General features: G+C 42.5%; 2 protein-coding genes across 3 annotated transcripts; one reads left to right on the plus strand and one right to left on the minus strand.

Moving 5' to 3' along the window:
* Positions 1-4815: 4815 nt before the first annotated feature.
* Positions 4816-8448, minus strand: LOC119174198 (uncharacterized). 2 transcript variants are annotated; one of them, XM_037425023.2, is made up of 3 exons: positions 7152-8448; positions 6502-6619; positions 4816-6149 (listed from the first exon to the last, which is right to left on the minus strand). In XM_037425023.2, exons 1-3 carry the CDS (start codon positions 8208-8210, stop codon positions 4882-4884), a joined length of 2445 nt encoding a protein of 814 aa, XP_037280920.1. In that variant the 5' UTR covers positions 8211-8448; the 3' UTR covers positions 4816-4881. The 2 variants fall into 2 exon arrangements, with proteins under 2 accessions (XP_037280920.1, XP_075728376.1); XM_075872261.1 differs by lacking the exon at positions 4816-6149 and having other exon boundaries at positions 6231-6619.
* A 132-nt stretch (positions 8449-8580) lies between these two features.
* On the plus strand, positions 8581-12687 carry LOC142769221 (BEN domain-containing protein 5-like). Its single transcript, XM_075872262.1, has 11 exons — positions 8581-8912; positions 8970-9109; positions 9204-9305; positions 9583-9838; positions 9955-10002; positions 10694-10732; positions 10818-10862; positions 10965-11042; positions 11127-11164; positions 11842-12061; positions 12530-12687. Exons 1-11 carry the CDS (start codon positions 8720-8722, stop codon positions 12670-12672), a joined length of 1302 nt encoding a protein of 433 aa, XP_075728377.1. The 5' UTR covers positions 8581-8719; the 3' UTR covers positions 12673-12687.
* Positions 12688-14271: the final 1584 nt, after the last annotated feature.

Raw genomic sequence — 14271 nt, forward strand, 5'->3', positions numbered from 1 at the left:
CACGCACGGCTAGGCGTGGGAGGGAGTAGAAACTCCCCCGTTAGCTCGGGTCCGTGGTGTCGCTACACAAGGTAGAAACAGAAGAAACAGGACAGAGCACTGATGATGATGATGATGATGAGTAATTTTCAGTGGCACAAGGGCCAATTGATGGCCAAAGAGCGCGATTTCAATTGACTACAGATATGAACACCCAGGTGAAAATTTCCTGCTGGTTTTCTGTTGGGAGTTGTTGGTTTTTGATGGAACCAGCAGTTAATCTGCTGGTTTCTTGCTGGTTGTACTGGTTCCAGCAGGGTGCCTACTGGTTTTCTGCTGGTTCCAGCAAAGTGCCTACTGGTTCTTACTGGTTTGCTGATGGTCCCAGCAAGCTACCTGCTGGTTGTACTGGTTCCAGCAGTGTGCCTACTGGTTTTCTGCTGGTTCCAGTGGGGTGCCTACTGGTTCTTTACTGGGACCAGTACCCTGTCTGCTGGCTCTACTGGTACCAGCAGGATGCTTGCTGGTTTTCTGTACTGGTTCAAGCAGGCTACTGGTTTCACCCTGGGATGCTGCTGGGACCATTAGGCAATACCGGACGGTTCTCAGCTGCTTGAACTGATTATAGTGGTGGTCCACTTCGTGGTTTCCTGAGAACTTTAACTAGCCGAAACATTCAATCATGAGGCTTGTATCTTCTGATTATAACTAAGACTTTACTGTACTTGAAAGTGGTGTGCCAATACATTGAGCAATTAAGATGTAGTATAGAGAAATATGACGTAGAGACTGTTTATACAGGTTTCAAAAAACAAAAGTCAAGGGAATTCAAGGCAGTGTCTTGGGTTTTCGAAGGACTAAAGAAGATATCCAAAGAATATTTTTGTGGGTGCTCTGCATTTCAACATTCTGACTAGTTCTAATAAGTTTATATTATAATGAACATAGTGCTTGTGATAGTGAAGCCTTTATTCCACAAGAAGTAGTTCACTACACACAAAAAATGTTCAGATTAGCTGCGGAGACTTTTTAAGCATAAACTAGGCTTTGCTTCGTTGGAGTATACTAACTTAACATGCTGCTCACATGATGGGGAAACCAATTTTGTGGCATAAATGCACGAGACATAGTGAAGCAGAGAGATAAGTCGAGAAAGAGACAATGTACGACAAGGTTGACGTACAGGTGGGGAAATGAACAATAAAAAATGTCGTGAAGAAAACAGTGCAACACCAGAAGGGAGCCAGCACCTAAGCCACAGTAGGTGTCTATCGCTTCATTAACAGTGTTTCATATTTTTAATGCCCTGAAGAACAAAGCATATTGGTGCTGAAATGAAGTTTGGTGAATCTACACTGCTGCCTAAGCACAAAGAAGCAGCTCATAGACAAATTCCTAGACTTTTAGGCTTCGAATATGTTCTTTTTTATTTCAATGGTTTTATTGTTATTTAATTTGGAAACATACATGTACAAAGGATACAGAGAAAAAAGGGAGGAATTTTGAAGAGTTGCATGCACCCTGAACACACAAGGTGTGTTCAAATATAAAGGGGTGCTCAAACGTTCCCAGGCTGCTACGCTTGTAATCTTATGACAGCACTGCCTGGGAACATTTGACCAACCCAGTGCACATTAAACCTTGTACTGTACAACAGCGCACACTTTCTCTTCTTTTTTTTATAATACAAAATGTTTACACCCAGAGACAGGGCTAAAGCTGGGCTTAAACAATGAGAATTGTCAATACTCACAATCATGAAGTTTATTAGTAATTCAAGAGGCACTCGACAGTATACAGCATGAATTTGCACAAATTGGCAATAGCTAAATCAATTGAAAATGGCATTTCTCACTTCCTCTAAAAACAACTGTTTCACTGCACAATCCACAAACATCTACACCTGCAGTTCACTGACATGTGGAGGTTCTTTTTAACAGCCCATTCATTTAACAGCTTGACATGCAATGACAATGCGGTGTACACATCTGAGGTTTCTACTCATATCATTGTAATTTAGAAGGTGGCTTGAGATCACATTTTCTTGGTAAAAGAAAATGTGTTGCGCTCACTTTTACAGTTATAGTGCAAACTGCACACTCATTGGATTGGAATTCACTTCCACTGAAGCAACATTGGAGAATAAAAGTGCAGTTTTTGCTTTCACAGGTTGGCAAATTGAATGCTTGGTAAAATGCAGAACAATTTAACATAATCATTTTTGGTGCTATTTCGTATTTTAGTTGTGGTTGGGTTTCTACAGCTGAAGCAAAAGAAATAAGCATACCTGCAATCTTGTGAATATGTCAACCACCCTTAATTTGACTAAACTACTGATCTACACAACAACAAATGCAATGATGCATATGTAGCTATCATAATGTTACAAGAAATGAGCAGACGCAAGCATAAGAAAACACTCAGTCCTAAAGGAGCAACTCTGCAGAGTGGCAACAATGGGGAACTAGCGACACCACCACAGTGGTTATAGTGATTGACTGCCGACCAAAAACATGCTATATAGAGGACGGGCCTTGATTTAGGTGCACATCACCCTTGTCAGCCCCAGTGACCCCCATTGGGGTCACATATAAAACAGAGAAAGGGGAAATGAAGACTACATCCACAGTACAGTTACTTACACTATGCAGCTAAAGGGACACTAAATAGTTATTTTTCTCGTATTAGTAAACTACTGTTACAGGACACCCAGTGGTGGAACAGCCAAAATACAATTTGGAGCAATTTTTGAAGCAGCAAAATGTTACTTTTTGGAGCACTGACATCTAAATTTTGAGCAGGTTGCAGGGAAAAAACATGCATTTTTCATCATGAAATACCAAATTTGGAGCAGTATAAACAAGACAGACATTTAGAAAAAAAATGTATATATAAAGCATTTGACATCACCTAAATCGTGCAGTGTGAACATGAGCACTGCTATTTCAATGAAAGTGGTATTTGAACCACCCCACGAGCAAACAATGATTAAGTTTATATTAACATTTGCTGCACCTGTCAAATCATTCAAGAGACTCTGAGAATTTAAATATAGATCTGCTAAGCTCACGACCTCAAAATTTGGAAGATTTGTAAACCAAGAGGTAGGGGTGGGGAAAAAAAAAACTGACCCACAATTTACTTTTTTTTAGGGAAGCAGAAATGTCATACATTACTCCAAACGATTGCCAATAGCTTATTTATGCACGAGTTATTATACTGGTACTCATATTTATGCGGCAAACACATAACTGAACAAAATATGCAGTGTCCCATCACTAGCGCTGACGGCCCCTTCAAAATCTCAATAGGCTTTTCAGTAGGCAACTGGTGTAGTGCGACAAAGGTGGCTTAAGCAGCATTCTGTGCACGAGTGAGAATTCCAAGCCAAAAAATTTTCTTACCACTTCACCCCCACCCCCCTTCCATAAACTTCCCACTTTCTTTTCTTTCACCGTAGGGTTATATACCACTTCAGCTCCCTTGCAAGGCACGTTTGAGTGGTAAAGTAACAACGGCGTGCACCCATTGGCCCAGTGACGGTACTGAGTGTATATCACCAGGACAGTGGCCGGGATGACGCAACTTCAAGACACACACAAAAAAAAGTTTTATGTGCTACTGCAATCAACGTGGTCGCTGGCAACGCCGGCGTTCGCCGCACGTCGAGCTTGTTCGCGCGAGAAAAACGGGGCACACGCTTCCAGCTTTAGGTGCTAATAAGCTATAGCAGCATTTTCAGGCTAGGAAATTTACATATCCCGCGAAGCGTTGGGGGCTACAGCAATGCATTTTTGTCTTGGAAGTTTTGTCATCCCGCCGATCGGTATCCGCTGCACTCAGCGGACCGATTGGCACGAAGCATTGTTACTTTATCTGGTCAATGGCGTCTCGCGAGCGTAGGGCTGGTTAAAGTTCGCACGCTTTGACTGATGGCGCAAACTGTAGGTGGCCGACGTGGCTAGCATTTCTCACCGAAATTAGCGCACCTGTGAAAATTTTGAGGCTGGCTGGGCATTTTGGCGCAGGGTGGTGCAATTCCAGCAAATTTAATGGTTCTGGCGCAGCTCAGCGCAACAATTGGGAATTGTATCAAATTGGCACAGTTGGCGCAGCTGTTGCACCCCTGGATACCAAAGAAACGTTGTTTGCAGCGAGAAGCTCGATATGTGAAAAAATGCACAAAAGAAAATGTCGTGGCGACACCACCATGAAATTCCCGCACCATTTGCCGTGACGTCACTTATTTTGACTCCGCCTACTAAGGCCTACATAGTTCCTAAACAGTAAAAGTGAAGTGCCTCAAGCTCTAAGGGGCCAATAGATTTAACATACCAAGCCTGAGAAAATTTCGTTGAACAACGACACCAAAACACGATAAATAGACTTCGAAATCCGTGACGTCATTTGTGGAGATTTCCGTGGAGATTCATACGTGGAGATTTCCACTCGAAATTTTAAAATGATACTTTGAACTTGATTTTCTCTTCTATTAAGAAACCTGTTATGGTGAAATCATCGATATTAAAATTCTCCGAGTAAAATTTATATTACTATGAACTGATGGGCAAGTTGGTGAGCCATGATGTTTTATGAAGCATTGCACATAGGGACGCAAACACGCACACATAAATTGACGCTAACGCAAGGACTGAACTGCAACTGATGCTTGAATGCCTAAAATGTCCACCTAATGTGCACATGCACATGCGCACTGACAGCAGTGAATTATTAATAAAGCCACAACACACAAGGAACAAAAAAAACTAATTTTACAGATGTGAAGTGTTTCTGACAAAAAGTACAAAAAGTAGGTATAAGAAGGTATTGGTGCGATTTTTATATGATGAGACCTTTTTATAGAATGATGAAACTAATTCAATGTTGCTCTTAAGCGTCCCTTTAACAACCACCAGAGAGCATTTTCAAAGAAATTCTCTGAAAAAAACACTTTCTATTGACCTCTACATAGTTGCAAGGGACAACACTGGCAGACAGCTCCACTAGCTGTTGGGAATTCGCATCCTCTGATTTCATTATGTGCTCAGTGCCAAATGCACGACGTGACAAGAATTTGTTTGACAGTGCAAAAATCCTTACATTTCCTGACGAATCCCTAATAGAAACAATGTGCTTCAACTTCAAGCACGTTCCCAAATATATTTGCAATACAGTGCTGTCACTTTTGTTCGGCCTTGAGTACTGCTCACTGTGAAACCGAACACCCGGTGATACAATCACTCGGTCATGTTCCATGACACGGCCCCTAACGATGTTGCCAACATGGTCCTGCACAAGGTGAAGCAGCTGGTCAGACACAGCTCGGGGTTTGCTGAGCAGTAAACCACCTTTACTATTTGATGGGCCAGCTTTTGTCAAAAACTTCAGAGTGCAAGGGCTAGCTGAAGCCTTTAGATACCTGAAGTTGCTGGCCATCATTAAGCGCTCTACAATCTGCAGTGGGGCACCTTTTGCTGATGTGACCAGCTGCTTAATTTGGCCAATGTTAGACTCAAAAGCAAAACATGAATGTGCCCAAAGAGGTCCTTGGTTCAGAACACTCTGAGCCATGTGCAACAATTGATGTACATTGAAAGTCATGTTTTTTTCTCCATAGAGAAACTGCATGTCGACAACAAACTTTACCAAGCAGTCTGTGCTTACAGAAATGTCACTGAGGGACACTGTGTCCTGCAGAAGAAGGGCAATACCTTTCACAAGCAATGCAAAATGTTTAAGATACTGCCGTGGAAGTAGGCCTTCCAGACAAGGCAATGAAAAATACAGTAGCCATTGCTGCCACTCCGAGGCTTTCCAATACTTTCTCAGAGAAACTGAGCGGGGAAGTCGTGGCATACAGCTATGCGGCTTTATAGAGCACAAACGTTGATCTAATACTGCCACAGTTTGTGGTGCCCCAATGTAATATTCCTCGCCTACATTAGAGAGCCAGTCCTCCGTCATCTGCCGTGCCACACCTAGAAGCACACAATGCATATAATCTGGAGTAAAGCCCCAGATTATATTAAAGTGCTGAAGATTAATCAAAGGCGTGATGCCTTTTGCTCCCTGTACTGGTCTTCCAGCTTCAGCAGCCTTGGCCATGATTTCCTTTGTGCCTTCTGCTGTCCTGTCAGGTGAAACAGTGTCCACAGGATACTTGACAGTTCCTGTTTGGCAATAGTAAGAAAAAAAAACAGAGAACCTCACAAATTTAGAAGTTTGTAAAATCTCGCACAGCTAAGCTTGATTGTAAATGGCACACTTGTTTTCAGTGATATTTCTGAGAATTTACTTCTAGAACACATTTAGAAAAACATACTATGTGCCAGAATTTGGAAACATAGAATCGCTACGACATAAAGCACATTTTTGCCTCTGAGATGAGAAATGGCAACCCCAGATACATTAAACAAGGTGAATGTTTACATAAAAATTGCTAAAAAAGAGAGAAACTCTGATCAACATATCTAGTCAGAAATCTGACTCCATGTTATGCAGTAATGCGACATCTTTACTAACCATTCACAGCTGCCCCTGGATGCAAGCACCATCCACAGCCATAATACCCATTAAACTGGGTTAGGTGCTGCATGGCTGCCCGTGCTGGTGCATCAGCGCTGCAGCTGAAGCAGTACACCTGCATGAGCAAGGACAAAAAAGGAAGCTGTTAGCCCTAACTACCCTCTGCAATGAAGTACAACAAAAAGGAAATGGATAGAGGGCTTGTTTTCTTTGCCAGACACAAGTCAATTATTGCAGTAGACATTGAGGACAAGGAAAAGATCGGGTGATGTTATTAACAGTTTTCAATTGATAACAATCCATTCAGAAGAAGCACTTTTCATGCTTTTGCATAAAGGGACATGATCTCCGTAAGTTGTAACAGTTACAGTAAACACAATGCAGTAAATACCACTTTGACACTTAGATAATTGACAGTATTTAGAGATAAAGTCGCACTAGAAAAGAATACACACAAAGATGAACTAGTGTGCCATCCTCCATGGTGTCATTATGCCCAAGTGGCCTGGATTTCATCATGACTGGAAGAAATTAGCTGGCACAACAATGTAGCCTCGTCTATGCATTGTAGCTCAGTGCAGCATTTACAACTAGAATGTCTTGAAGTCGTGTTGTTCAAGCAGCTTTAATAATTAAAAAAAAATTACCTTGGAATGCACAGTTTCGTTGCCTGCCTTCCATGTGATCCCACTGGTCGACAAACCGTCCATTTGTTCAACAAATGCGTTCAGTAGGAGAGTCATGTCGGGATGTTTCTGGCCATACCACAGAGCAGACACAAGCACATTTTTCTGCCTCATGTACACTGGGAGTTCATTCACCATCACTTGAACGGGCCACACAGAAAACTTCGATGACTTGAACACGGCGCTTCCATCACTGTTAACAGTGAGAGTGATATCATTTTTTGATGTCAATTCGCGCCTAAGTGCCCTGTATAAGGTGCCATCTATTATGTCTGTCATTTCATCTTTGTCGACAGACATACTCTCGTTTATTGAATTCAGTCTTTCGTGGAGTGCAGTGCTCGCATCATTCTCGGCAAGTAACGAAGACAGCAACTTTGCGATGGGCAGGGTTATGAAAAAGTGGCCATCGCGTAGCATCTGCGGCCCACTGTTACGTTGCCCGCATACGGTGCACGTTACCCGCACTGCATTCCGCGCTGCAAGGTCGCCACTTGTTACGGCAAGGAGCGTCATACAGTTTTCACAGTAGAAGTGTAACCGGGCGGCTTTTATTTCTGCCCCGACACTCTTCTTGAAAAGATATTTAGTAACTGGTATATCATGTCGTTCAAGTATGTGCATTATCAACTTTTGGAGTGCTTCGACTCCCTTCCAAGGGATGCCAAATTCGAGGACAAAATTGACAGTCAGTGCCAGCAAATCGTCACTAGAGAAGCTCCCTAAATCTCCCTGTGGCTCGTCTGTCATTTCTGCGCCAACGGAAGGCTGCGGCTCGTCACTTGGGGCCGCTTCATGTGCCGATTCAGAGTCACAGTCGCCTTCAACATCAGTCTGCGGAGGTTGCGTCAGTACGCGAAGTGCTGTCGGAGCAGTCGACCCGCCAGCGACATTTGTGTCCTGCTGCAGTCCACGACGTGATTGTTGCACGCTCGAGGCTGATCTTTCGAGATATGTTTTCGTTGAATACGGGATGGCGGAGGCGCTGCCTGGGTTTAGGTATTCCTTTCTACGAGGCATACTCCCTCAGTGCGGATCCACGCAAATATCGCACTGCAAACTCACCGAAAACCTTCTAAGTAATGAAGCCACACGTTGTGTTCACGCGCACAATCACGACAGTTCGCTCATAGTTCGCTCGGACTCGCACATTCTCCATGATCTCACACAATCAAACGACTTGGATTGGCTTGTACGGCGTTGAATTAGTTGGATTGCAACCCGGATTTCAAAAACACATATCTATTTAATTATATCTTAGTAAGTTTATACATTGTTTATAACATGAACAGTTTTTACACCTGTTTATAAGCTTATTTAAAGCATTTTTTATTTGTTTATAGGTGTATTTATTTATTTATTTTGTTCCGCACGCAGTTATTGGTATTGCCCAGTCTTGCCGCTAGGAGTTGTTATGGTGTTATTTTTAATGGACACGACACGTGCGCGACACGCGACTGCTACATTTTTTTCAGAGATTGGTGTGTGTGTGATGCCATTTAAGGCTTTGTTAAATCATCAGTACTACCATGTACGCTGTTGTTCGTTTCCTGGACGATCACGACAAACGGTTACACGTCATTCACGTGCATGACATCGAGAAGTTTGATCCCAAAGACACCAGCGACTACGACAACCGCTTTGTTTACAGCGCGTACTGGCGAGACCCCGTGGATGACACAAACACTGGTTTGTACAACACGCAAGTCTTGATGCTGGCAGGTATGTGTGGTATGTGAAATGTTACGGTTCCAATTTTATAGTCGTAATTTCTTACAGAAAGCGAAGATGACGCCCGCGCGAAAATGCGGGCCAAGAGGTTGGTGATACCAAAAATACCTATGCAAGAAACGACGTCAGATGATGATCCTGATGAGCTCGTGGAGTCCCAAACAAAAAGAAAAAAGGCTGAAAGAAAGGTTGCTATTTATGCTGCCTACATTTTGAAACGGCTGAAAACTTGCTGGTCTTGCATTGATCATCATCTGTAATTGTGCTTTCGACTTCTTTCAGAAACAAAAGAACGACAGAGCAAATGCTAAAAAAAACATGTATGACGAAATTCTTAAAAAGAATCTGGAAAAAGCGCACTCTGGGCGTAAACCTAGAGCACAGGTAAGTGTGCCATGGTCTTCATTAGTGCACTGTACTATAAAAGAAGCATTTTTTTTTACTGAAAGCAAAACCCTCATGAGACCCTTGAAGGCTACAGCTAGGGCACAATAAATAGACAGGGACAACAGAAGAAAGCACAAAGTGAAGCGCCGATACTTGTGTTGCTTCTGTTGTTCCTGTCTATTGTGCACAGTAGCCTTCAAGATGCAATACCAACTAGCCCACCAAGCCATCCTAGTGAATTCATGAAGTCATTTTTTGCATGATGAAATTTCAGCCAAGGAAAGGGACAGACACTCCGTCGGACAGCGGGTCCTCCGATAGTGATGAATTGTGCCCAAAAAGTGAAATTCTTCAAATGAAGAAGAAGAAAGACGTGTGGAAGGCGAGAACGAAGGCGCTGGTGGTTAAAGAGCTTGAGAAGGACAGAGACATGTGGAAATTGCGTGCTGAGGAGCTGCAGCACGACAACCAGTTTCTAAAGCAGCAGGTTGCAAGCCTGCAGAGATCCCTTGAAAGCAAGCTTTTCAAGCGTAAGAATGCTTTTTGCTCTGCATTATTTACTTGACAAAAGCTCCATGTATAATGATTACATGACAACTCATGTGCTACATAAAAACTTGTGCACCCTTTTTTTGTGTACATGCAGTTGCAGTAGAACAAGACCGGGTGCCTTGCAGTCGGGGCATGTTGTCAGGTTTGTTTCCCCATAAGAACTGCATACACCTATGCTCTTGAGTAAATGCATCAGTTCCATATTTCACTGGGACAGTAATATAGCATACTTTGACCTGTTTAATGAAGTCAGCTTTTTTATTATTTATTTATTCATATTTTGTCTAAGCAACTCGCTCAGTAGTATGTGCAAAGTAAAGGTTATAGAGATTTGGCTTTACTTGATGAACTTGCCGAACGAGTTCAAAGAGTGCTGCACTTTTTATTTGTTTTGAAAAAGTGCCCGCCAAACACAGCATGAATTAACTTTGGAGTGTAAGTTCAGCTGTTCTGCAGTAAGATGGCAGCTTCAGTCAGTATGTAATATAGAAGATGCTAGTGCCATGATAATGAAATGATGTTGGTTCTTTGAAAGTGGAGGTGGATAGATGAAAGTAAAGTTTGAACTGTAAAACAGAGTAGCCAATCGAGAAAACCTCGAACGAACAAAATTTTTCCTTGGTATGGTTTATCGCTATGTTACATTGTGATTTTTGGTTTGAAAGTCCGAAGTGAATTGACTTGGAGATGTGCACCTCATCGTAGCTTTTAGAAGCAGCCAATGCTCTAAGGCACGCTCTGACTAGCATGAAGCTTTAAACAAAAGCATCCAGATTTAACAGGCTTGAGGGGTTGAAATCTAAACTTTTACACCTGAATCATTTTTATTACAGCACATTCTGAGACAGATGAAGGAGAAAGCTTCGTCGGAAGTGAGTACTTTGCTTCTTTTATAATACTTCCCTGCATTTCAAAACTGGAGTGACAGTTACTGTCACTATATCTTTGTAACTTTAGATCTGTTGATTATGGACAACATGGCCTGCAGTGAACGTGTTCTCCGTAAGTAACAGCTCTGGTTTCATAGACAGTAAACTTTGTTTCAATTAGAGCAAGTTGTGCACCAAGATAAGCCATTTTTGAATAATTCTAAATGTTGCGTAGCACCGTGCTCATCTACTGCTGTAGAACCAGAGGAAAGGACAAGCACTGTTGGTGGAGAAAAGAACACTACACATCCAGGTCAGCTCAGATGTCACCTCAGATATTCTGACAATAATTTTTTTTTTTTTGTGCCATGACAAGGACCTGATATCTTTCTTGCAGGCCCAAATGGAGATTTCATTTATATGGAAGATGGCTCTGTAAGTAATTTGCTCGAAATTTAATGTCACTGTCTGCAGCTGCTTTTCATGCTTAACCGTTTTTTTTTCTATTGGTAGTCACAGCTACTCTATAGATCTAGGTGGTATAGTTAATTACGAAAGCTTTCTTAAAGCTTCTTGCTTGCAGCATGTTTACCATTTTTATTTTTTTAGCATGCTCAAGTCTTCAGTTTTACTCAGTGTACTTTTTGAGAGAAGTATGAATACCGTTGGGACCAGCACACAGTTTTTCTTTTTTATTATCAGCAATAGCAAGGTGTACAGTGCTGATCACACCTGTCTTGAGCACCTGAGCAGTGCTGTGTGGATGAAATATGGCAAAATTCTAAAGCAGATACTCAATTTCACTGATACTTCTTGCATTCATGTGCAGTTGAATATACTAGATGAACCGCACAGGCTCAAAAGCATTGTCTCTAACAGAGTAACCAATAACATTTTACTGCATTTGATTTGCAGCACACCACTTGTGCACCATAGACAAGTGTGATAGACTGTACATACTATTCATGTGCTACATCGTTGTGTTGTGCCAGGTGCATTGGTTAAACAATTTGTTAGTTTTGTTGTATGTTTAGCAGAAGTAACATGCAGCATTTTTTGTTTCATTGCTCCTTACAGTAGGGATTTTCCTCCATTATTTTGCTTTTTCACAGTTCCATTTGACGAAAGGCGTAACAATAAGTGGTGTGTGTGCAAAAAAAATATTTGGGAACAAGAAGGCTACCTTGGTGGTGAAGGATGCTGCCCACGCTATATGGGGAAGCAACGTTCTTGCATCTAGGAGCGTCACAGGGACCGTTGGCTCCAGGAAGAGAGCATTGGGGGAGCAGCCCAAGCAGCCGCTGACACCGGAGAAACTTCTTGTTGTGTCAGGTACAACTAGCATGAATAGTTTTCCACAGCGCATGCAGGAAGTCATCTTTACACAGCCTGGCAGCATGAACGAAAATGAAAGAGTGAAATTCATGCTGTTTGCTTTGCGAGTTGTCAAAACAAAATTTTGGTATATAGGGTGAACAGAAGTTGCACTTTGTACTGGAAATATGGAAAGATATCTCTGAGTTTGGGTTAAATTTGATGGGGTGCATGGTAGGCTCCTATGCTCAACTGACAATCTGTTGCACATGAAACTGTGCACCAAATTTAACTGCCATCAGCTGCCGAACAGGACAACTTGGGTTTTGTGGAGCTTGTGAAACTAAGTCATGCACATTCCTAATCCAGTGATGTCGGAGCTTTAGTGCTCAAACCCAAGCTCTGCCTCTATGGTGTGGCAGTTGTCGTTGCCGCAATCACTACTTTTTGTTGTCTAATGCTCAAAATCGACTCGTCTGTTTGTAGAAACACTCAAGCACTGGGGACAGCAGAAAGACGTCAACACTGCTGACACGGAAAAAAATCTGCCCAGGATCCTGGCTGAGAAGATCCAAGATCTCCTGAAATCGAAAGTGCGCAAGCAGATGTTTGACGATCAAGCACAATAAATTCTTAAACACTAAGGCTGTTTGTTTAACGCCCAATGCATGCTGTTAACTTGGCACAGGAATGTAGAACGTGCAAGTTACAATAAGCACTGACTAATCGAATGGCACAACCATCTGGATAGCCATAAAAGTTATGTGCTTGTAACCCTAAAGTTGCTAAATTGGGCAGAAACATGCATTTGAGTTCGTTTGGGCACCACCTTGTTGATTGGGGGCGTCCTCCATCTCGGTGAGTAACAATTTTGTTGCATGTATGCAACCCTGAGCTGAAACCAGTAGCTGCTGGTTTCGGATACTGGTTTCAGTGACTGGTTCCATCAGCTACTGGTTCCATTACCTACTGGTCCAATACCTACTGGTCCCATCACCTACTGGTCCCATCACCTACTGGTCCCATCAACTACGGGGAATGTGCTAATAAACCATCAATACTGGAACCAACAGAAAACCAACAGGAAATTTTCACCTGGGCAATGATATGGTGCGTGGCTGTAAAGGGGCCTTAAAATTCCTCGCTCTAACGCGGGTTAAAACATGAATGTAATAAAATCATGACAGTGGCGTGACATATGTGTAGTGATAGCGGATCGCAAAATGTCATGATAATAAAACCATGATGAAGATGTAGTCACCGCAGCCACGACCACTCTATAGAGGTCGTGCTACGGATGACCTCGAAATATCGGGTGAAAGCTTTGCACATCTTTTAAAAACATGAAAAGTGTTTGCAGTTTAAAAAGCGGATCCCTACCGATGAGCATCCCAGGGTGTAGAGGGAGCTGCTGGCGGTAGGGCAGTAAAAAGTGCTTTTTTTCTTAGAGCATCTAGCTCATTGCACTGGACGAGAATGTGGAGAACCGTAAGGGGCTCTCCACATCTCTCACAATATGGTGGATCACCGGTAGACAGAAGAAATGAATGTGTAGAATGTGTATGTCCTGTTCTAAGCCTTGTTAGTATTACTTCTGTGTGTCGTGATTTTGATAGTGGCGGCCAATAACCTAGTTGCGGCTTAATAGCATGGAGTTTATTAGCTGTGTGTTTATCCCACATGCTCTGCCGATACCCCCTTAGCTTTCGTTTTATAAAAGGTTTTAAGTCAAGTGCAGGGACTGGTGTTGATGCATTTTCAGTAGTGACATTGGCGCAAGCAGCCAGATTGTCGGCCAAAACGTTCCCTTGTATTTCACGGTGCCCTGGAACCCAGCAGACGACATGCTGTTTTGATGTGTACAGTGTGCACAGAAGTGAGTAAAGTGACACCAGCACGGGGTTCTTGTGTTTTTTAGGAGTTTTCAGGGCTTTGACCACGCTCAGGGAATCTGTGTATATTACCGCCTTTTGTACTTTTTCCTGTTTAATGTGTTTTACGACCGCCAGTATTGCGTAAGCTTCTCCTGTGAAAATGCTTGCATCAAGATTAAGAACGCCGGCCTCGGAAAAGGATTGGCCTAAAGCAGCATATGACACAGAAGTGTTTGACGCATCGGTAAAGAACGCATGTGTATTTATGTTGTTGTTCTAGCAAGTGTGTATGTATGTGTGCAAGTGGTGCGTGCTTTGTGACATCAACAAAAGAGACATCACAGTCTATATATA

Source organism: Rhipicephalus microplus, chromosome 8, assembly GCF_043290135.1.
Source record: "Rhipicephalus microplus isolate Deutch F79 chromosome 8, USDA_Rmic, whole genome shotgun sequence".
NCBI lineage: Eukaryota > Metazoa > Arthropoda > Arachnida > Ixodida > Ixodidae > Rhipicephalus > Rhipicephalus microplus.